This window comes from Quercus suber, unplaced genomic scaffold (genome assembly GCF_002906115.3).
Source record: "Quercus suber isolate HL8 unplaced genomic scaffold, Cork oak 2.0 scaffold_145, whole genome shotgun sequence".
NCBI lineage: Eukaryota > Viridiplantae > Streptophyta > Magnoliopsida > Fagales > Fagaceae > Quercus > Quercus suber.
This window is the reverse complement of record NW_027069606.1, coordinates 232902-256691: the sequence shown is the minus strand read 5'-3', so window position 1 is coordinate 256691 and position 23790 is coordinate 232902. Positions and strand designations below refer to the sequence as shown.

General features: G+C 36.7%; 3 protein-coding genes across 3 annotated transcripts in view; all 3 read right to left on the bottom strand.

The window, feature by feature from the left end:
* LOC112035845 (cytochrome P450 82C3-like) overlaps positions 1-4566 on the bottom strand; it is a 10653-nt gene extending 6087 nt beyond the window's left edge. The window contains 2 exon segments of the mRNA XM_065776944.1: positions 209-388; positions 4245-4566. Coding sequence (XP_065633016.1) covers positions 209-388; positions 4245-4566 — 502 coding nt within the window.
* Positions 4567-4695: 129 nt separating this feature from the next.
* Positions 4696-8203, bottom strand: LOC112012342 (cytochrome P450 CYP82D47). The gene is given in 3 exon segments (XM_065776924.1): positions 4696-6426; positions 7245-8126; positions 8129-8203. Coding segments are annotated over 3 exon segments (1551 nt in total). The 5' UTR covers positions 8174-8203; the 3' UTR covers positions 4696-5802.
* A 12348-nt stretch (positions 8204-20551) lies between these two features.
* On the bottom strand, positions 20552-23176 carry LOC112012338 (cytochrome P450 CYP82D47). The gene is made up of 2 exons (XM_065776923.1): positions 22083-23176; positions 20552-21263 (listed from the first exon to the last, which is right to left on the bottom strand). Exons 1-2 carry the CDS (start codon positions 23013-23015, stop codon positions 20640-20642), a joined length of 1557 nt encoding a protein of 518 aa, XP_065632995.1. The 5' UTR covers positions 23016-23176; the 3' UTR covers positions 20552-20639.
* Positions 23177-23790: the final 614 nt, after the last annotated feature.

The following is a 23790-nucleotide window of genomic DNA, read 5'->3' as shown; positions in this document are numbered from 1 at the left end:
TTTTTTTTTTTTTGGATGGATCAGGCTGTTGCATTTGGCATAAAATGACAATTTTTACTACATTTTTTGACTTGCTGAGTTGGGGCCTGGGGGAATCCATGAGCGTGCACAATTTATCGAATAAAGTTTGAAGAAAAAAACAAAAAATACAAAAAACCAGAGAAAGAAAGGGAAAAGAGTTACAGCGACGAACTTAACAAACACTTACTCTTCTTTTCCTCAATTTCTATAGTGTGCAGGATGAAGTCAGAAGGCTCTGGGCCAAGGTAGTGAAGAGCTAGAGTTCGCGAATTGACCAGATCGTCAAAATCTTCAATCGTCCTCGCATATTTAATGGCCACTTCAACACGTTGCCTATATCTGCTCTTAAGTTTTGGCCGTCTCTTAACTGTGCACAAAACAACAAGCAATAAAGTTAATAATGACAAAACCTATGCATGGAAAAAGTAAATAATAATGACGAAGTACTGGTAGAGAGACAACGCACCTAGACTCGGGGTTCCCCACCGACAGAGCAACCTGGGGACGACTCCCCAAAGTTCGCCAGAGGGGGTCTCCCACTCATCCCCAGAGAAAAAAAAGAACCGATACTTCCAGTACCAGAACGACGAGGGAAGGCCCCTGACGATCCTAGCTTCCCTGACCCAAGGCACTAGCTCATAGTACCCGTATTCCTTGGATTCTTTTAGACGACACAAGAAGGTTAACTCATTAACCCTGATCATAGTCCCCTTAGTGGTGGCCAGCAATATCTCCATACAACTGACCACTATCCTCTAGGAGTTCGGCATAAGTTGCCTAGGAGCGATTTTGAAGTGGTTTAAAAGCTCCATGTTGAAGGGGTGGACGAGGAATTTGAGCCTACTCAGGAAGGCAGCCTCGTAGAAGCACACCTCCCCGAGTGAAAAATGGCAAGCTCGTTCCTCTTTTCAAGGTAGACGAACCCTAACTCTTTTAGGAAACTGAAATCTATTGCAAAATCTAGAGAGAATCTCAACACCTAGGCTACACTTCTCCCCAAGGGCAGAGAAAGCCCTAACCTCCCGAGGGATGGAGATTACGATATCCTCCTCCACCCCCATAGGATAGTCGCAAGCGACAACCCTATCTCAAGCTCACTGGATCTCACCTCAGACATTGCTCCTCACTCCATCGCTAAACCCTCGAACTAATCAATTGACTGATGTAGCAAGGGGAGCAAATCAGCCAATGCAACACTTAAACTACTACCCCCCAAAAAAAAAAAAAAAAACTTCAAGGTATGTGAAAACACCTAAAGAACCCCCTAAACACGCAAAAAGGAATGAAATTGAGCGGCTAGCTATCCTAACCTTAGAGCTACTAACCATGGAAACCCAAAAAACAAAAAAAAAAAAAACAAAAAAACAAAAAACAAAAAACAAAAAACAAAAAAGAGAGAGGATAATCCTAAAAGCAAAAGAAAAAAAAGACAAAAAAGGAAATCAAAAGCCAGCACAATCTATCTATGCCATAAAAAGCAAAGGAAAAAGGAAAAGAGAAACATATCTTAAAGGAAGCAACCACAGAATGCAAAAGCTTAAGGAAAATAGTAGAGTGGATTGGAGAAGGAGCACAAAGCAATGATTGAGAAAGAGTTGGAAAAAGTGAAGGGGCAAGAAGAAAGAAAGGAAGTTTAAAAAGCTAGGCACAAAAAACTAAAATTCAGTGGGAAACCCAAGAGTCACACAAGTGGGGAATTAACTCCACCAGTCAGAACATGCCATGTGGCCACGATATGTATGGCGCTGCCACTACGCATTAAATGTGGAACGATACCCCAAGAGCCATGTCTAGGGAGGAAACCTTTCATCTTCTGGTGGTCGTCATGACACGCCACGATGACCATAGAACCTGGAGGGCAACTAATGAGACTGGCGAGACCTCTTTCCTTGGACAACATCATCAAATATATTCGTCCACCTTGACACGGCATGGATGAAGGCAAGCAAGTCATTAATGAGAGGATTCAATACCTCGGACAGTTACCAACTAATTGTCAAACCATTGGAGTGTCATCAAAACTTGCATTAATAAGCCCTAAGGCATTATAGGAATAACACTAAAATCAAAATTAAGGCCCCAACGGCTAGAAACTATGAAGCTATATATATCCACTCATCAGAGGCAAAGTAGGTACCTAATTTTCACTAAAGTATACTCTTGTTTCTCTCCAAAAGCTTCTATATGCTAACTTTGGTATCGGAGGCGCTATGGCAGGTACCACACTAGTGGCCATCTTAGAATAGCCTTTGTTCTACATCTACAGGAATTGTGACAAGGATTTAGCTCCATCTGGATGAACCAACTTGACTGACGATTTATGCATCATCAGTTGGTGATTTGTTTATGCTACAACACGTATTGCATGTTAATTGAATTAATTAATTAACTTGACTAATTAATTGGTTAATTTATCATAAGGAGTCAATACATCCTTAGCCTATCAAAATTTATGGATCATAATATTCTGTTCTCAAGATTTTCTATCGACAACAAGATAAGAAAAAATCCTATGTCCTAAGCATGATCGTTTTTAATAGGCCAAAAACGTATTGACCCCTTGTGATTAAATTAATTAATTAATTAGCCAAGTTATTAATTAATTAATTTAGCATGCAAACGCGTGGCAACACAAACAAATCACCAATAAACTAAATATGCAGCGAAAAATAAATAACACGGTGATTTGTTTACGAAAGGGAAAAAACCTGACTACAAAAATCCCACCGAGTGATTTTCAGGTCACCACTCCCGAAACGCCAATATTATCATAACAAGAGGTTACAAGTAAAGGAATCCCAAGTACCTTACCAACCTACAGTTGAACGCTTACCCTAATACCCAATTGGACTTGTTCTGAAGTGACAATTCCCCCTTTTGTTGCACGGCTCCTAAGTACGTGACTAACAAATGCGCGGATCCTAGTACACGACTTAATCACCAACTAGAAGAAGATTGTTGGCTACAAAGTTCTTCACTTCATAAACAATGAAGATCAAGAAGTACTTGGTTACAAAACCCTAAGGCGCAAAGACGCAGTAGCTTCTTTCAGAGAGAATAAGGCATTGATCACCTTTTGCATATGTTCTCCTTGTATTCTCTTATGTGATGGCCTCTAAAATAAGCCTTATATAGGTCTAAGGTTGTGAGAAAAGAAACACTACACAAATACAAAATCTTGGCCTAAAAATCAGATCTGAAAATTCTGATTTCCCGTAACCTTGATAGATACCTCGATAGATAGTATCTGTCGAGCCTCATTAAACCTCGATAAATAGTTAGGTGTCGAGGAGGTGTCGAGAAGTTGTCGAGGGGACAAGAGCTTTCTTGATCGATCCACTAGCTGTCGAGAAGGTGTCAAGATTAAGATAAGAAACACCTTAAGAGCTCAATAGATAGCCAACTATCGAGAGGTGCCAAGCAGCTGTCGAGTTATTTGTCCACAGGTGTTGAGCTATCTGTCCAGCTTTAATGAACAACTTTTCTTCACTTGTTTCTTGGTCCAATCTTCATGACTTTAATACTAGACTTGAACAACATGTTTCTTGAAGTATTAAACACATCCTAGATCTACCCAAATACAAGTAAAGTGTGTTTTGTCAAATTATTAGCCAATTACATAAAAGAATGACATTTGTTCTTAACAAGTGAACCACATATGTCCTAACAATCTCCCCCTTTGGCAATCCATGACAAAACCACAACAAACAAATGAACATATGAGAGAAGTCATAAATCACTCAACTCATATTCACTTGTTGAATATAATAAAATCTATCCTAACACAAACTCTTGAAAAATTTTGCAAGAAGAGAGTTTATGGCAAGTAGACTTTGACAACTTGTATTTCTTTGAAATATAGCCATCATTGCTCGTTGATAAGTTGCACCTACGTTTTTTAACCTGAAAGGCATCACAATGTAGTAGAAGCTACCCATGCGAGTTCTGAAAGTAGTTTTCTCTGCATCCCTTAGTGCCATTCTGATTGGATTGTACCCACTGAAACTGTCCATGGATGAAAACATAACACTTCCCGCCGCAAAATCTATTAGTAAATCCATGTTTGGTAATGGGAACTCGTCCTTTAGACATACTCTGTTGAGATTTCTGAAATCCACATAACATCTTATCTGCCTGTTCTTCTTCTTTACTAGTATTATGTTAGATAGCTAGCGTGGGTGTTGAATAGGCTTGATGAATCTTGCGGCCAACAATTTATGTACCTCCTTGACTATTTGCCCCTATCTTAGTGTGGAATACCTTGGCAGGTTGAGCCACTGACTTGGCTTCTGGGTCCACAGTTAACGTGTGCGCTACTAGCCCGGGATCTAACCCTAGCATTTCACTATAATCCCATGTGAACACGTCTCTGAACTCTTTCAACAGCAGTATCAGTTCTGACTTTTCCTTTTTTGTCAGACTTGCACTAATCGAGATAGGCCTTGGTTCTAGTGAGCTAGACCCCAGGTCAACTTCCTCTAACTTTTCTTCTATCACAACTTGTACATCTTTTTTTTGCCACAACTTCCTCATCTTTCTCTTCATTACCTACTTCCTCCAAACTTTCTTGAGCCACGCAACACGCCAAACTCCTGTGTTGCCACTCTTAGGTGGGGCCCATTTGTATTTCACTCGTAGGCCCACGTGCCTTCATAATTTGTACACAATCCTGCCACCAAGGCCTCAGACCCTGACACATTGTGGTGTGTCATCTGATTCTGTAGTGGGCGCTTCCTTCCTTTTCTTTTTTCGTGCTAGCAACTCCCTTAGATTATATTCCGGATCACTTTGGATGTCTTCCTACTTATGTACGAAGGTGCCTCGTGATTTTGATACTGAGATTTCCCCAAATGGAGCCTATTGGTCATAGAACATAGTTTCTACTAAATGAGTCTCCGCTTGCTCAAACGGCGAGAGATTTTCTACTATGCGTATCATTCTGCCATTCAACCTTCCCTTCACACACTGATGGTAGGTGGATGGGACTAGTCGGTGTTTGTGCAACCATGGCCTTCTTAAGAGCACGTGATATGAGACCTCTGTCTTTACCATATGGAACCGAGTTAAGGAAGTTATGGGGTCCACCTTTAACCATAGCTGAATGTGGCCTATGATGTATTCGCCACTTCCTCCGAACCATGTCACTTCCAGTGGGCACCCCTAAATCTTTCTTTTTGAAATTTCTGCCACCTGTAGAGTGCTCAATGGAATGAGATTTACAGAAGCACTCGTATCCACCAAGGCTTTCTTGATGAGGATTTGATTTATGGATGTAGCCAAGTAGAGGGGCCTTTTGTGGTCCGGATACCCCACCTCCATATCCTTACTACTGAAAATGATTTTAGTTGATTCTTGTAGGAGGACTCTGTCAACTATGAATTGCGCTGATAGACATTCTACTTCTACCCCAGAGGCGATGCTCACCAGAGCCTCTGTGGCTATCTTTCTTTCCTTTGCCGTAAGCCCCAGCTGGTTAAAACACATTTTTGAATTTGGAGCTTTGCTATAAAGTGGTAATTGCTGCGGCAAGTAGGGTCGGATTCTCCTCTTCGTCCTCCCCTGGATCTATGTAAATTACTACCTCTGCTACACCCTTCCCTTTGTGGTTTGGGAGTAGGTTTCTTTGAACTTCTTACTGGGATAGTTCTAGAGCCCCTTTTTTAATCCTGCGGTGCACCAATCTGCAGAGTGCCCAACATTCTGCAGTAGAATGTTGCACATAGTCGTGCAAATGGCAGAAACATATGAATTGATACTGTTTATCATACAACATCATTCAAATTATGCGTATGCTTGAGCCGCAAGACGAGGAGTAAGATTAACTTCTAATGCGGTGGCTTTTAGGTTAGTAAGTCCAACTTTCTCAATCATGTCCACAGGTTCATTAGATGGGGTTGCAATTTCGAAAGCATGCAACAAGGTAGCTAATGTGAGTTGTGTAACTTGTAGAGCAAATGAAATCCCAGGGCACATTCTTCTACCGCTGCCAAATGGTATCAACTCAAAATGTTGGCCCTTAACATCAACATCCTTGTGAGTTGTAAGGAATCTTTCAGGTCGAAATTCAGTCGGATCCACCCACACACTTGGGTCTTGATGGAGTTTTGGAACATTAACAAGGAGTCGTGTACCTGATGGGATGTTATAACCAGCCAAAGTACAGTCTTCCAAAGACTCATGTGGCACTAAGAGTGGTGCAGCAGGGTATAAACGAATTGTTTCTTTGAGGATAGCTTGGAGATACTCCAAATTTTTCACATCTGATTCCTTCACTTGCCTTTCTCTACCAACTTGGATATCTAATTCTTGTTGAGCTTTCTTTAGAGTTTCACGGTTATTGAGAAGTAAAGAGAGAGCCCAGATCAATGTTACTGTTGTGGTGTCTGTGGCTGCTAAGATAAGGGCCTGCAAAAGTAATATAATTGGATTGTAGGGAATTAATAAATAGCCAACAGAAGTAAACAGAGAACCCAAATTTTTCTACGTTGATGCTGTAAAGTTAAAATATAACTCAACTGAATTTCGCAGTAATAACAATTACTAAAAAAAATAATTCAAAAGTTTCAAAACGTGATCCTAACTCCACATCCACGAAGACGAGGGAATCAATTGTTCAATTTTATTTTATAAGGATCCAAAATGTCGCCCTAGCCTTCGACAATTTTGTCTTCTTGGGCGCTTTGGTGAATGATTTATTTAAAATGTTGATCTTGGACCAAAGATTTTGAATGGACTCATCGATCATTTATCAAATAGCTAAAGGAAAATAAAGAAAAATCCAAAATTTGATTGTTTCTTTCAAATCTTGGGACATCACATATGAGTGACCTCTTGGTCGTCTCATAGGACTTCTTGGATACGTATTCAAAGTAGCTACTACTTTGCCAAAAAAAAAAAACTTCAATTGTCAATGCATATCTTCTTTCTTTTTCTTTTTTCTTTTTTTTTTTTTTTTTTTTTTTGAGATTGTCAATGCATATCTGATGTTAAAGATTGTTCACACAATCATTAATATATGTACCCATTATACACAATTTTTATATACATCGACACGTAACATATGAATACGTAATATGCGTTTTAATGATATATACAAATTAATGAGTGTGTCATTAACAATATCTTATCCAATATTTAGCAAGGTTTCTAGTAGTGTATAATATATACGGAATTAATATGGTTGTGAAAAAAAAGGGCCAAAAAAAAAAAAAAAAAACCCTTACCAAGCATGTAGCTTTGATGATTGTATCCGCGTCATCACTGGAAATTTCATCCTCGTCAGTGACCGTGGATAACAAAACATACATAAAATCATGGTGTTCCTTCATCCCGCCAATCAGCTTCCTTTGCTTATGTTCTTGTAGCCATTCTCCAACCATTTGATCCAATTCTTTAGTTGTCTTCTTCATAGTTTTCTCATACCCTCCTATGTCCAACCACCTTAGATAAGGTAGTGCATCGGATACCACAAATGTCCCAGTCAAATCGAAAAAACCCCTCAACACCTTTCGACATTGATCATTCCCTTCATTCTCATACTTGGTCGTAGCCCCACCAAATCGCTTCCCTACAACCATCCTAGATACTATATTTAGTGTTGTGTACCCAAACCATCTTTCCATTTCCACAAATACCTTGTTTTTCTTTCCCAAAAGCTCAAATATCTCTTTAATGGAATCATTTACCTCGGCCTCTCTAATGTGTTTAAGCATCTCAAGGCGGTGATTTGAGAGGACTTTCAGCATGGCCATCTTTCTCACTTGGCGCCAATAGGGACCGTAAGGGCTAAACCCAAACATGGCATAGTTGTAGCCCAATAATTCTAGAGCTAGAGCTTTTGGACGATTGGCAAAGGCTTTGTCATTAGTGGTAAAACATTCTTTAACTATCTCCCAACTGCTTACTACTAAAGTTCGATGCACACCTAACCAGATGGTGAAGATTGGTCTATACTTGACAGCCATGTTACCCAAGGTAATATGGGGTGGTTGTGACCCTCCTAGTAGGTGGAGGTGGCCAATCAAAGGCCACGCACTGCTAGCTTCCAGCGGAACTTTCCTTCTACTATCAGATTTTTGAACTCTTCTTGATATCCATAAGTATGAAAGAAGAGAAATAGGAAAAAGGTGAAGATGCTGGCCATAGAACTCATAGAAGATAGAAGCTGTGAAGGAATATTGTAAGAGAATGAAGGGCATATGTTTGCTATTTATGGCCCCTTGGCTGCAGTGAAGGGGTTTTTATAACGTGACATTTCTTATTTCTTTTGTTAAATGTAATTTGTAATTGACAAGTGGCTCCCTATGTGTCAAAGAAAGAGGCAACTGAAATCTAAGTGTTAAGAAATGAAGAATCCGGCATCAATCAAGCATGCAAGTGGACACCTCACGGACAAGTGTCAATTAAAGAGAAATGAAGCAAACTCCTCTAGTTTTCTTGAAGCTTCTAGTCATCCTAAACTTCTAACACATCTATATATAGATGTGAGTTGTAAATGAAGTTGTAATATCCCAAAAAAAAAAAAAACAATATTGTAATGAAAGTTATGCAGCAACACTCTGTTTTCTTTTCATATCTAGCATTATAGTAACATATCTACAAAAGTATAAACACTAAATTCTACTCCTAGCCATATAGTTCTAAACTTGCATCCAACATCTTTAACATTTGTTTAGGTAAACACCAACCTCAGTGGAATTTAGTGTAATGTGACATATACCATCACCATTTGAGTGAGGCTTAATTAATGCATTGTGTTTAGTTTACACATGCTAGTGTTTAGTTTATAAAACACTAATGTTTACCCTTAATTTCTTATGACAAACTATAACTAAAAAGTTAAAACCTTCAACCAGGAATTTGAGAGTTTAGGAGAGTGGCTTTGTTTAGCTAGGTGTGATAGCTCTAGCCTCCGATTGCTGCTTAACCACAGAAGGTTTTTTTTTTTTTTTTGGTTGTTACACCCTATCATACAATCCAGTATGATTGGAATAATTTGATGTATCAGTCAATCAAACGATACATAAACTCCCTAATCATACCAGTAAAAATACCAATGTGTATCGCATTATACTAGACATATCAGCGAAAATGGGCCATTTTGGATGGAAAGTAAAAATCGATTAGTACAAAGATTTTAAAAAAAAGGTGATTATCTGTTGCTCACATTGCCACCACTTGGCCGGTCTTTAACCCTAATGGCTTGTTTGGAAGTTTAGAGAGGGAGGCATGAATAGCAAAAGACCCTTCAAGCCTAATCTCTAGTGTACCTAAGCCCTCCAAATTTCTTGCTCCAACGAGGTTATGCCGAACCTTTGTCTTCTTTAGCTTACCGGATTCCACTATAGCTCATAGCATCAACTAATAACCATTGGTCCTTCCTAACTGCTTCCCAAAGCACCGAATAGCCTTCTCACAGATTGGGTATGGTGAGAAATGATTTGGGTAACAACCGCTCAAGGATGTAACAACGGAGAGGATGAGAGTAGAGAAATTTGAAGAGTCTCTATGTAAAGATTGTGGATGAATCAATCTTGTTTTTCTCTAGGGATTCTCTCTCAAAGTTCTCTTTGGAAGCTCTCTACATTTCGTGGGTATAAGGAGTATTTATACTGGGGTGAGAGTGGAATGCGAAGAGTCAGGTTTTTCAAAACATGGCTGGCTGGTAGCTTAGCCTCGCGACTTGACTTAGTCGCAAGTTCAAGCTGCGAGCTAACAAAACGGCCAGGCTGGACTTTTTTCCTATAGTGCTCCAGTGGCGTGACTGTTCATCTTCTCCGCATGCTTCACTCGTGTGCTGTAGTTGGCGGCTTGCCAGTCGCAAGTCCCAGCCGCGAGTCTCTGCATCCTTGCACAATCTTGAGCATTTTTTCACACTCTCTCACTCATTACCCTTACATGATACCCACCTAAATACAGGATAACTAATTGCTAAATTACAAGCATATTTGGCACGGAATAAAGCTAAAAGAATGGTTGATAAATTCAACCTTACAATCTCCCCTTTGGCTATTCCGGGACAAAACCCTGCAACAAACTCTAGACTTAACGCGTGAGTTAGGAACAGTTGATCAAAACTCACTCACACCTAAATCGAGAATTTGTGAAGCTCTTGAACTATAAGAACAAGTATCTCCTGAAACACAACAATACAATATGATTATTGTATGCATAAAACTTGTAATGCACATTAAGCAAGCATGATGCGATCAAGCAAAATGGAAATATGTAATAAACCAAGGCTTAACCAAACACAAACAATCACTATAAAAAGTGATCACAATGCTCATTCACACATGGAATGAACATCCGGACATGCAAGCTAATAAGCTCAATTGTAAAGTATCATTTGCATGTTCAACACTCAACCAATGCAACAACACTAGGAAATTGCATTAAGGATATAAAATCCAACAAAGGGCACAAGAGTGATGGTGTACTGTCATAGGCAACCAGAAATAAAACCTATACTCCTAAAAATATATGTAGTAGTGCGAGTAAGAATCGTTCCCACAGAGAGTATCTAGCCTAATTTTATGCTATGTGAACAAGGAAGGGGTGTTTGAGTATAATGAAAACAATTTTAAGAAAAATAACTAAGGAACAATTCAAATTAAAGTATCAAAATCAATCAAGAGAACAAACCTTGGTCTAAGTCAACATCCACCATTGGAATTTTACAACTGATCATCGATGCAAGTATATATCAATTCACACTTTGAATATTCACCGTTGGAACTATTTTCCTATCTCTCCTTAGTCGTAGTTAATTAGAAAACAAGCGATCTAATAAACCCTAACTACTAAACAACCCAAGACAAGCGCTAAAGATTTAATTTAGTAGCAGCCTTAAGAACTAGAGAGATCGATGAAACTAAACAACACAAACACAAGCGTTGCATTTAATTTAGTCAAGCGTTCTTCCTAAGATCTAATAATTTCTGATGCAGCAAATCATTAAATCTTGGTTGCTTCACAAGTTAGAGAGATCAAACAATTACGGATTTGATATTTAACCTAGCAGTAGATTGAAACGAATAATAAACTAGTAGGCCTCCTAGTAATTAAACGAGACAATCATGAAAATAGGCACAGAAGAACATCCGATATTCAAAGCATAAATTGAACAATAAAAACAAATTGGATCTCACAGTTTTATTGATTCCAAGGCTTCAGTTTCCTTCAACCAAGTATAAAAGTTTTAGCCACACAGAGCCATGACAAAAAACACAAAGGAGAAAATTAGAGAAGAGGGGAGAGAGAGGCGTGTGTGTGTCCCCGTAATTCTGATTTCTCCTCCCTTTTACACTTAATTCCCCCTTTTCCAAGCCTACAAAATCTCCTAAAATATTCTAAATAATAACATCCAAATCTGACTAATTAAGGAAAAATATTAAAAATAAAACAAATTCCTAATATAACTAGGAAAGTGGTGTTTTTCAACTGGAAATTTCGTGCATCACATCTGGAACCTTCCAAAAATAAACCACATCAGATCCCGTATTAGAATTTCAAGCAAAGGAACATTCCAGAACGTCAACAGTGAGATGCAGCAACTTCAAGCCCGATTTCGACCTTGATTCTTCCCGTATCTCTCAAAACTTAAAACGTGAAAGTTGTAGAGCTTTTTCTTGGCGTTCCATAGCATCTTGAATCATCTCAATCGGAGCTTTGGTGAGAGAGTTATGCCCAGATTAAGAAATGATGTCAAAGCTGTCCAGAATCATCCACTTAACTACGTTTTGCACTTAATGCCTCCATTTGCATCCTAAATCAAAATATAAGATAATGAGTACATTTAGGCACCAAATAAATATAAAATACTAAACATTAAGGGATAGAAATATGACATTTTGCGTTGTCATCAAGTGATGTACTTAAAGAAAATGCATGACATTTAACAAGTACATAAGCTACAAAGCATGGATACAAAAACCTTAAAAACTTACAAAAGCAACAGGTACAAACTATAAAGTACTTGCCTTATCATATCACTTCTCTTATCATGAATTAGAAGCTGTGATGAACTTAGACCATATATACTTGTAACTTGAAACACTTACACAAAACACATTAGACCCTCAAAGTAAAGCAAGTAATAAGCAGACAAGTATAATATACTAAGTAAATGTGATGTGTAAATTGCGATCAAGTAAATTTTGATCAAATAGTCATATAAAAATGACTACAATGATCACATAACAAAGCAAATGATCATCCGAACATGCATTCAATGAAGCATAATAGCATAGGGATGTATGCATGTCCAAAACACAAACAAGATGCAAAGAGAACAACAAAGCATAACTCAAGCACCATAAAGCCAACAAGAAAACAAACAGAATAGAGTTTTCTTATTAACACAATGTCTTCTTCCCTTGGTATATGCATCTCTATGGAATATCTCTCCCTCTACAAATGTACATAAGAAAATATAATTCCCATAAGGATGTGCATAAGAGTCATATAAAAATGACACAACACTCCGATATACTCTCTAGAGATACTCCCCCCCCCCCCTTTTTTGTCAGGAATAGACAGAGGGTCAAAAAAAACGAGGGTAAGAGATAAAGGAATGAACAAGGATAATGCATGAGGGGTGCAAGATGAATGAGAAAAAGAAGCTCAAACATAAGATAAAACAAAATGCTACAAAGTATAAAGTAAACATGACATGCTAGAATGAGGCAACAAGGTATAGACCAATGCATGACAAGGGTAGCAAAGGTGTGTGCAAAAGGTGACTATATGCAATGCATGATCAAAGCATGAAGAATGCACATGTGGGCAAGGTGTGTTACATACACAACCAATGAACCAAACATGTTCCTAATGAGGAAATATGAGAAACCCCAAGGTTTGGTACTCATCGGAGTCCAAACAAGTGAGAAAATGCCTAAGAGGCATTTTATCAACATTTAACGTGTACACTATGAACAACAATGTGAAACAGTGCTTGAACATCAGAAAATCCACCCTTAATACATGATTTTTTTGCCACAAGGGCCAAAATCCAAAAAAAATCATCAAATGAAACCAATCCCATACAAAAATTTGACAAAAATAAAGTTTCTCCACCCCTATGATGAAAATCCAACCAAGAGTACAAAACTCACCAAACATAATCTAAGGATCCAAATCAATGAAAGAGTTTAAAATTACCTTAGAGATGCTAATGAAATGAAAAACCATTCAAATTGATTGGGTTTTAATGTAAAAATATTGAAAAAGGAGTTTAAAGGAGGATGGGAGAGGTTAAAAACAGATTTCCCACGAAAAGCCCTTTAAAAAGCTGTTTCTGGGCATTTCACGGCTAGGCGAGTCGCGAAAATTTTCACGAGTTGCGAGTGAGTCGCGAGCGAGTTGCGAAGTGAGTCGCGAAAAACTCAGACACCTGTTTCAACACAAAACATGTTTAAACAATGAAACACAAAGTAAGCACAAAACATGAACACAAAGAGTGATAAAAATCACTTCCAAAAACATATAAAATGATCAAAAATATTTTGGATTCATTCATATATAGTTAAGCACATGTACATCACATTTAAACAAATAAAATCGAACAAATGAATAAGACATTCATTGAACATTAGGCATATGTGTTGTGTGTGTGTGTATCAAGTGTGGAATAGTTCATAGTCTAAAATGAATCTTCAATGATCAATTCAATCAAGTCATACACAACTAGTACTAAGTCAAGTGGTCTATCTCACTTATAAAAATCATATATGACCTCTCACATAACTTTGAAGCTTTACATTTGGCTCCATATACATCATATCATTTGATCCTTTTTTTTTTCTTTTTTTTTTTTGATCTTTACATCTCTTTTTGAGATCGATGTCTAAAATTTTTTATATTTCAATTTGATGAACAAGCCTTTGGCTTTCTTGGGCATCATACATTTTCATTAAAAATCGCTTTTCCTTTTTCCTAGTTAAATACTAGTATGTGCGATGGCTTTTACAGCTCATTATCCCTTTTCATTTTGATATTTACATTTGGTAAGCTCTTTAAGCAAAAAAATAAAAGAGTTAGAAGATATATAGACAGAAGTCTATGCATGTATCAAACCAACATGACTATAGACTAATCATTCATGACAAACTTGAAGTTTGATTTACAACAATCACACAAAGACATCAAGATTTTTTCCACAAAGATATAAGTGCATAAAGAACAAGCTCAGCTCGCAAATGCACAAAGCCATTAGTACAAAGGTACAAGGCAAAACTCACATGTGATATGTGCTCAAACATATATGATCAAACTTTTTGAATTTTTCACTTTTTATGTGGTTTTAGATTTTTTACTCACACAAAAACTAAAACAAAAAAGTAAGATCAAAACAAAAACAATGCATATGAATAAATGCAAGATGCACAAAATGCCTAAAGATATGACATTCAATGCATGAAAGGTCTCACAAAGATCGAAAGAATTAGATCAAGGACCAAAAGAGCAAAAAGCTCAACCATAGGAACCCTTTCTCATCCAAACGGAATGATTGTTTGGAATGAGTGTCTCATGAGAAGTGAGACGAGGGTTGGAAGAATGAGAAAGGGAGGTGCACATAGTCAAGGAGTTAAGAGCATTAAACGCTTTCTTTAATAACATGTTATTTTCACTCAAATCCCGTTTACTTTTTTTTAGCACAATTTCCAAGAAGCTCAAATTTCTCTTTTCTTTTGATTCTTTTAAGAGCATGAAATTTAGAGCAATGAGGTCTTAGATGACCAAAAGCACCACAATAGTGACAAACAATGTGTTTAGGTCTACTAAGCTTTTGGAAAATGATCTAGCAACATGATTTTGTTCTCTCTTCAACTTATGACATTGAAGTCTTATATGACCAATCACACCACAATGGTGGCAAGTTGGAACAAACTTATATCCATCCAAAGCCTTAGGTTGAGACTTAAACAGAGGCTTTGACTTAACGACCTTTCTCTCCACCTTTTGATTTCTTTTATGTGAAGGAATATACACTGATTTGTCCTATGAGGTAGAACACACAATAGACACAAAATCGGGTACCACAACATTATTGCAACAAATATTTCATCCTTTTAGCAATAGTTTCTATAATTAAACACTTGGCATGCATCCTAAGAGTTTCATTTTCACATTTTAGCTTATCAACAAGTTTGTTAAACAAAACAAGTTTAGTATTCAAGTCCATATTCAAACATTCAAACTTTTTTAGCTTTTTAAGAGAATTTTAACAAGTTTCTTATATTTCTCAACCAATTTGTTGGATTCATTGAGCATAGCAATCAACTCATCATTTTCACAAAATAACTTGCTCAAATTCTTTTGAAACTTCTTAGCCTTTTTCTTCAAGAGTTTGTCATTTGGAATATCAATACACCCAAAGATTCATGTAACATAGCATCACAATCATGAATTAACACTCATAGAGGCATTTTCACAAACACGTGACATGCTACATTCATCATCAACCAAATCATACAAAGAGGCATACAAAGCACAATCCATGGCAAATAAACACAAGGGGTCAAGGATCACACTTAGATATTTAAATCACAACAAGTGTACCCACTCAGAGACCAATTGAATGTTCAATAAGTGTATAAACACTACGAATGTTTAGACCCCCAAAATACAAAATACCAATTCAAGCTTAATATCAAACAATGTATGTGCGGAAAATGAATATAAGTTTATACCAACATTGATAAACAATCTAAACTAAATAAAATCACATCCACAGTAGAAATTAAATGGCAAAGATTAAAAGAAGAGAGATGCAAACACAAGGACAATACAACGATGTGTTATCGAAGAGGAAACCAAAGCCCTCAGCATAAAAACTCTCGCCGCCCTCCAAGCGATCAATAATCCACTAAAGAATGAAGTTGAGATATATGAACAGCAAAAGACCCTCCTGAAAGCTCTAAAATGTGTTGAAAACACAAGAGGAATTTAGACCCCCAATTAAAATTACGGCTCGATTGATTTTACACTAACTTAATACTAAGTGCAAAATAGTGTAAATGCAAGCGGATGAACAAATAAGCTACTCTAATCTATAAACTAAATAACACAGCAGTATAATGGAATATAAAAGAGTAGGGACGAAGGATGCAAACACAGAAACAAACAAAAAAACACCGAGACGTGTTTTCGAAGAGGAAACCGAAGAACTCGGCAGAAAACCTCTCCACCGCCCTCCAAGCGAAAATCGATCCACTAGACTATCAGTTGGGATATATGGGTTAGCAAGAGACCCCCAAGCCTAATCTACCCGATGTACCTAAGCCCTCCAAGCTCCTACTCTAACAAGGCTTCTCAGAACCGTGTCTTGTCTAGCTCTCCGAATCTCGCAACAAGCTCCATGTTGCATCTGCCATCCTTGGCTTCTTCCAATGCTTCCCAGCAGCACCAAAACATCACTCAACACTCTCAAAGGGTGTGGTAAGTGTTTTGGCTATCAACCTCTCAATGGTATAGAAATGGAGAGGGAAGAGTTGAGGAAATACCATAAGATGTGTATAGAGAAAGGTGGGGATGATAATCTCTAATTCTCAATGTGTTTGGCTAGGGTTTTCTCTTCGAAGCATTCCTTAGCATTTGTAGGTAATGAGGGTATGTATAGGATAGGCACAAAACGTGTGAGTCATTCAGTATAAGCTGGCAGAACAGATAGCCTCGCGAGTGTCTCACGGGAAGGCCTTACCCACGAGATACTCGTGAGACACAGCTGTCTCCACCTTGCCTAACTCTTCGCATTCTAGAACGTGCAGGGCACATGTTTCACTTCGCGGGAAGCTAGGTCACAACATACCCGCGAGAATTCTTCAGTCTTCAAATGCTTGAGTCTTCACACTCTCTCTCTATCACACAACCCTTACAACAAATCCCACAATAAATACAGGGATAAATGATTGATAATAATTACAGTCAAATTTGGTATAGAATAAAAGCCAACAAAATACATAGTATAAATAACAACTTTACAATCTCCCTCTTTGGCTATTCCGTGACAACCCTAAAACAAACTCTAGACTTAAACATGAGTTTGGAAACACAGGCAAACTCACTCACACCTAATTCTAGATACTGATAAGCTTGAAACATATGAACAGTATCTATTCTTGAAACACAACAACACAACAATATCAANTTGTTTTCTCTTGGGCATCCTTGGCCCATTTGCTTTCCTTCGGCTTCCTTGGCTCTTTTTCTAACTCTATATTCCCATGAGTTTTTACTAACTTCTTTGGGCTTCCTGGCCCAATTACCTTATCCCTCATCCTTGGGGCTCATGAGCTTGCCATCAACCCCTTACTTTCCTTTTTTGCATTACTTTGGGCTTACTGTGGCCCATTCTCACTTTTTTACATCATATACTACCTATAGGTTTGTTACTTCTTTCTTTCCGGGCTCCTTTAAGCCCGTTTGTTTCCTCAAGGCCCATTTGTTTATCTCGTGGACCTGTGATTCATTATTCCTGCCACTTGGGTCTAATGGTTTTTCTATCCATTTACCACTCTATTCTGCCCGTGGCTGAGCTTCTTCTTTCTATTTGGATTCCCAAAATGATCATCAACACTTCTCAGATAGTTACGTTGGAGTACTGAGGGATTATGGTGGCAAAATAGTAGAGAAAGTGGGCAATATAGTCATGTAAATTAGACTTTTTTTATTTATTTTTTATAACGAGTAAATTAGACTTGGTAAAAGATTAACATTTTTATTTTATATCATTTGGAGTAAAAATTTAAAATGACAACTTTTACTTGATTTTCTTCAGTTACTGGGTCTAGGGACTAATTGATGAGCATGCACAATTTATCGAGAAGTTTGAAGCATGTGGAGTTTATTAATTAGTTTTAGCAAATTATTGTCTTAGAGCCGTTTGTGATTGGATGCAAGTTCTAGTTTATTTGAGTTTTTAGCTTCTTTTTGATACTATTCATGAGTCTCATTGTACTATATAGCTAGTTTTTAACTTAACTTTTTTTGCTACAAGGAACAAGGTGGATTTTTTTTTTTTTTTTTGGCAAAGCCCATACTTTATTGTTAAAACATAAAAGTTCATCAGAAAAGTATTATTGGCAACCACAAATAGCTATTGAAGTTTTTTGAAAAGCCCCATTAGAGGGAGGGGGGGGGGGAGGGTTTACAAATCAACAATTAAATATAGCTTCATACTCACAAGCCTTTGCAACAATTTGGGAGGGGTAGGGGATTCAAGTTGATTGTTTTGTCTTTTTTGAGATAGTTACAGTAAGGTGCTGAGTTGAATTCATAAGTTTCTTGGTGATTCAAGCTGAGTTTGTAAGTAAAGAACCAAACAATACCATTGAGTTACAAGGCTTTGGTCTTATAAGTATAAGTATGTTTCATAAGCACGGCGTTATCATGTTTAAGTGTGACTAATTTGTTAGATTCTAAAAGTTTAGAACGTTTTGCAAATTGTGAACACAAACTTGCCTAAATATAGATTCTAAAGTCTATAAGTATGATTAGACAATGTTTAAGGTATTGCAAGTCAGAATACAAGAACAAAGAAGTTGCAGGTTCAAGAAATTCGAAACATGCCATGTTTAACCGATTGAGACTGTGGTTTGACTGATCGAGATGTGTTTTTGCAGAATTTAATTAAAGCCCATCAGCCCATTAAGTGATTAGGGTTTCAAATCTAATTCTCTTAGTATTTAAAGAAAACTCTAAGGCACGTTTCAAGATTCGGTGTTATAGAAGTTGCTGCCATCATTAGTCATCAAAGGTGCTAGAGATTTAAACCTTCAATGGTGGTCTTGGAGTCATAAACTGGAGAGTTTGTGTTGATGATCTAAATCTTTAAGTGGAGCTCTCAGAGTCACAAACAAGGGTGTTTGTGCACAACAAATTCAAATAGAAGAATCCATGGATTCGGAGTTGAGTGTGGTCACATGAGTAAGTACTACGAGAAGCAGCATTAGATTTAGGGAAAAGTCTATCGTAAAACTTCCATTCTATATAGTGAATTTGTGTTTTGAGGATTGTTTAGGTTAAATCCACCCTAAGTTTTTTACCTTGAAACTGGACGGTTTCATTAGTTTTCTTAAGTCATCATAATGCTTGTCTTATTAACTTTTCCACACTTAGTGATATGATTATTTGTGTTTGACCTAGTTTTGCATAATAAACCTAAGTAAAAACTTGGTTTATTAATTAGATTAAACAATCTGAGTATACAGGGGTCTAAACAAACAAATGCAATTTAATAATTTAGCCTAAATTTGGGAAGCTTATATCTTATTTGTTAAATAGATAAATTTAAACAAGCATTTTCATACATTTTACAGAATATTTTTCATATAATGAACTCACGCAACATGCACTTCAACATCCACTAATTTTAATTAATGTTAAAATATTATCCTATAAATAAAAATTGTACTATGTTAATGCATATGTTACGTTAAGTTTAATTATTATATTAGCTTAGAATTGTAGCATTTTTTTTCCAAATATAAGTATAATGTCCATATTATTGAAACTTGAGTTTTAAAGTAATCTTTTGAATATTTATCACTTTTATTATTTTTTTAGGGCTTATAACTCTTATTTCTAATGTCTTTTTTATTTATTTATTTATTTTTGTAGTTTTTAGCCCAAAACTAAATATTTTAGCCCAAATAGAATAAAATTTCATACTTTTTAATCTAAAAATTAAGAAAATAAAAATAAAAAACTAAAAAAGCAACTTACAAAAAGAATCAATTTTAAGTCACAATTAATCTAAAATGGACTAAATAGAGTGAAATGGGCCAATTGGACACATGTAGACCAAGTGGACCGAATTGTACTGAACTGAATCAAATTGATTGAACTTGACTGAAGTACTATATTGATGTAGCTCAAAAATAGAAGTGTAATAATAATAACTGATATGTTTTTAACTTTTAGATATTATATAGATTCTAATGTTTGTTTTTATATTAAAGCTGATTGAATTGTAGATGTAGTTGAGTTTTCTTTCTGTCAACAATAAATGAGTTTGTGTACAGATAAGTGTTCAAGCTTCTATAAGTGAGTTTCTAATTGTGTTCAAATAAATTTCCAACTTGCTCATAAATAAGAAAAAAAAAATTCAAACCTGTACCTGCAGACTTGGATGAATGGTGTCAACCCATGAAAATAAATCAATTCTAGGTTGATATAGCATCTCGCAACTTCATTGTCTAGAGAGAACAAATTTTGACATGACAAATTCTTTTATTATTTTTATATATATAATAAGATTTAAACTTGTAACAGGTTGTAGCTACCAAACAAATGCTCCCCAAAATGAGATAAGATACTAACTCCAGATCACCTACTGTAATATCACAATAAATTATTGATTATCCAAAAAATTTAAATTGTTATGAAATAATGAACTTAATCATTTAACTAACATTCTAACTAATTTGTTTTAACTTTAGAATAATATTTAAAACTTTGACAGAATAGTTTTAGCTAAAGAAAACAAATATATTTATAGTGATCTATATGGAGAAAACACACAACTTTATAGTGCAACTCATAAGATCAAAGTTTTTGGCTTATTATTTTCATATTACATATGAATTGATACTGTTTATCATACAACATCATTCAAATTATGCGTATGCTTGAGCCGCAAGACGAGGAGTAAGATTGACTTCTAATGCGGTGGCTTTTAGGTTAGTAAGTCCAACTTTCTCAGTCATGTCCACAGGTTCATTAGATGGGGTTGCAATTTCGAAAGCATGCAACAAGGTAGCTAAGGTGAGTTGTGTAACTTGTAGAGCAAATGAAATCCCAGGGCACATTCTTCTACCGCTGCCAAATGGTATCAACTCAAAATGTTGGCCCTTAACATCAACATCCTTGTGAGTTGTAAGGAATCTTTCAGGTCGAAATTCAGTCGGATCCACCCACACACTTGGGTCTTGATGGAGTTTTGGAACATTAACAAGGAGTCGTGTACCTGATGGGATGTTATAACCAGCCAAAGTACAGTCTTCCAAAGACTCATGTGGCACTAAGAGTGGTGCAGCAGGGTATAAACGCATTGTTTCTTTGAGGATAGCTTGGAGATACTCCAAATTTTTCACATCTGATTCCTTCACTTGCCTTTCTCTACCAACTTGGATATCTAATTCTTGTTGAGCTTTCTTTAGAGTTTCACGGTTATTGAGAAGTAAAGAGAGAGCCCAGATCAATGTTACTGTTGTGGTGTCTGTGGCTGCTAAGATAAGGGCCTGCAAAAGTAATATAATTGGATTGTAGGGAATTAATAAATAGCCAACAGAAGTAAAGAGAGAACCCAAATTTTTCTACGTTGATGCTGTAAAGTTAAAATATAACTCAACTGAATTTCGCAGTAATAACAATTACTAAAAAAAATAATTCAAAAGTTTCAAAACGTGATCCTAACTCCACATCCACGAAGACGAGGGAATCAATTGTTCAATTTTATTTTATAAGGATCCAAAATGTCGTCCTAGCCTTCGACAATTTTGTCTTCTTGGGCGCTTTGGTGAATGATTTATTTAAAATGTTGATCTTGGACCAAAGATTTCGAATGGACTCATCGATCATTTATCAAATAGCTAAAGGAAAGAAAGAAAAATCCAAAATTTGATTGTTTCTTTCAAATCTTGGGACATCACATACGAGTGACCTCTTGGTCGTCTCATAGACTTTTTGGATACGTATTCAAAGTAGCTACTATTTGCCAAAAAAAAAACTTCATTTGTCAATGCATATCTTTTTCTTTTTTTTTTTTTTTTTTTTTTTTTTTTTTTTTTTTTTTTTTTTGAGATCGTCAATGCATATCTGATGTTAAAGATTGTTCACACAATCATTAATATATATACCATTATACACATTTTTTATATACATCGACACGTAACATATGAATACGAATATGCGTTTTAATGATATATATAAATTAATGAGTGTGTCATGAACAATATCTTATCCAATATTTAGCAAGGTTTCTAGTAGTGTATAATATATATGGAATTAATATGGTTATGAAAAAGAAAGGGGCCAAAAAAAAAAAAAAAAACCCTTACCAGGCATGTAGCTTTGATGATTGTATCCGCGTCATAACTGGAAATTTCATCCTCGTCAGTGACCGTGGATAACAAAACATCCATAAAATCATGGTGTTCCTTCATCCCGCCAAACAGTTTCCTCTGCTTATGTTCTTGTAGCCATTCTCCAACCATTTGATCTAATTCTTTAGCTGTCTTCTTCATAGCTTTCTCATACCCTCCCATGTCCAACCACCTTAGATAAGGTAGTGCATCGGATACCACAAATATCCCAGTCAAATCAAAAAACCCTCTCAACGCCTTTCGACATTGATCATTCCCTTCATTCTCATACTTGGTCGTAGCCCCACCAAATCGCTTCCCTACAACCATCCTAGATACTATATTTAGTGTTGTGTACCCAAACCATCTTTCCATTTCCACAAATACCTTGTTTTTCTTGCCCAGTAGCTCAAATATCTCTCTAATAGAATCATTTACCTCGGCCTCTCTAATGTGTTTGAGCATCTCAAGGCGGTGATTTGAGAGGACTTCCAGCATGGCCATCTTTCTCACTTGGCGCCAATAGGGACCATAAGGGCTAAACCCAAACATGGCATAGTTGTAGCCCAATAATTCTAGAGCTAGAGCTTTTGGACGATTGGCAAAGGCTTTGTCATTGGTGGTAAAACATTCTTTAACTATCTCCCAACTGCTTACTACTAGAGTTCGATGCACACCTAACCAGATAGTGAAGATTGGTCCATACTTGTCAGCCATGTTACCCAAGGTAATATGGGGCGGTTGTGACCCTCCTAGTAGGTGGAGGTGGCCAATCAAAGGCCATGCACTGCTAGCTTCCGGTGGAACTTTCCTTCTACTATCAGATTTTTGAACTCTTCTTGATATCCATAAGTATGAAAGAAAGAAGAGAAATAGGAAAAAGGTGAAGATGCTGGCCATAGAACTCATAGAAGATAGAAGCTGTGAAGGAATATTGTAAGAGAATGAAGAGCATATGTTTGCTATTTATGGCCCCTTGGCTACAGCGAAGGGGTTTTTATAACGTGATATTTCTTATTTCTTTAACATTTGTTTAGGTACACACCTACCTCAGTGGAATTTAGTGTAAAGTGACATATACCATCAACATTTGAGTGAGGCTTAATTAATGCATTGTGTTTAGTTTACACATGCTAGTGTTTAGTTTATAAAACACTAATGTTTACCCTTAATTTCTTATGACAAACTATAACTAAAAAGTTAAAACCTTCAACCAGGAATTTGAAAGTTAGAGTTAGGAGAGTGGCTTTGTTTAGCTGTGTGCAATAGCTCTAGCCTTCGACTGCTGCTTAACCAGATAGTATGACTGGAATAATTTGACGTATCAGTCAATCAAACGATACATAAACTCCCCTAATCATACCGGTAAAAATACCAGTGTGTATCGCATTATACTAGACATATTGGCAAAAATGGGCCATTTTGGATGGAAAGTAAAAATCGATTAGTACAAAGAGTTTTAGAAAAAAGGTGATTATCTGTTGCTCACATTGCCACCACTTGGCCGGTCTTTAACCCTAAGTCTTCGATCTATACCCCTACCTTGCCACCTTCTTCTTCTTTCTTCTTTCTGCTCTCTGCTTTTCTTTCTTATTTTGTCTCCCCGAACTATTCTTTTTATTTTTGTTCTTTTTATTGTGTGGCTGCTTTTGTTTAATGAAATTGATGTGCTAGGCTGTGTCCT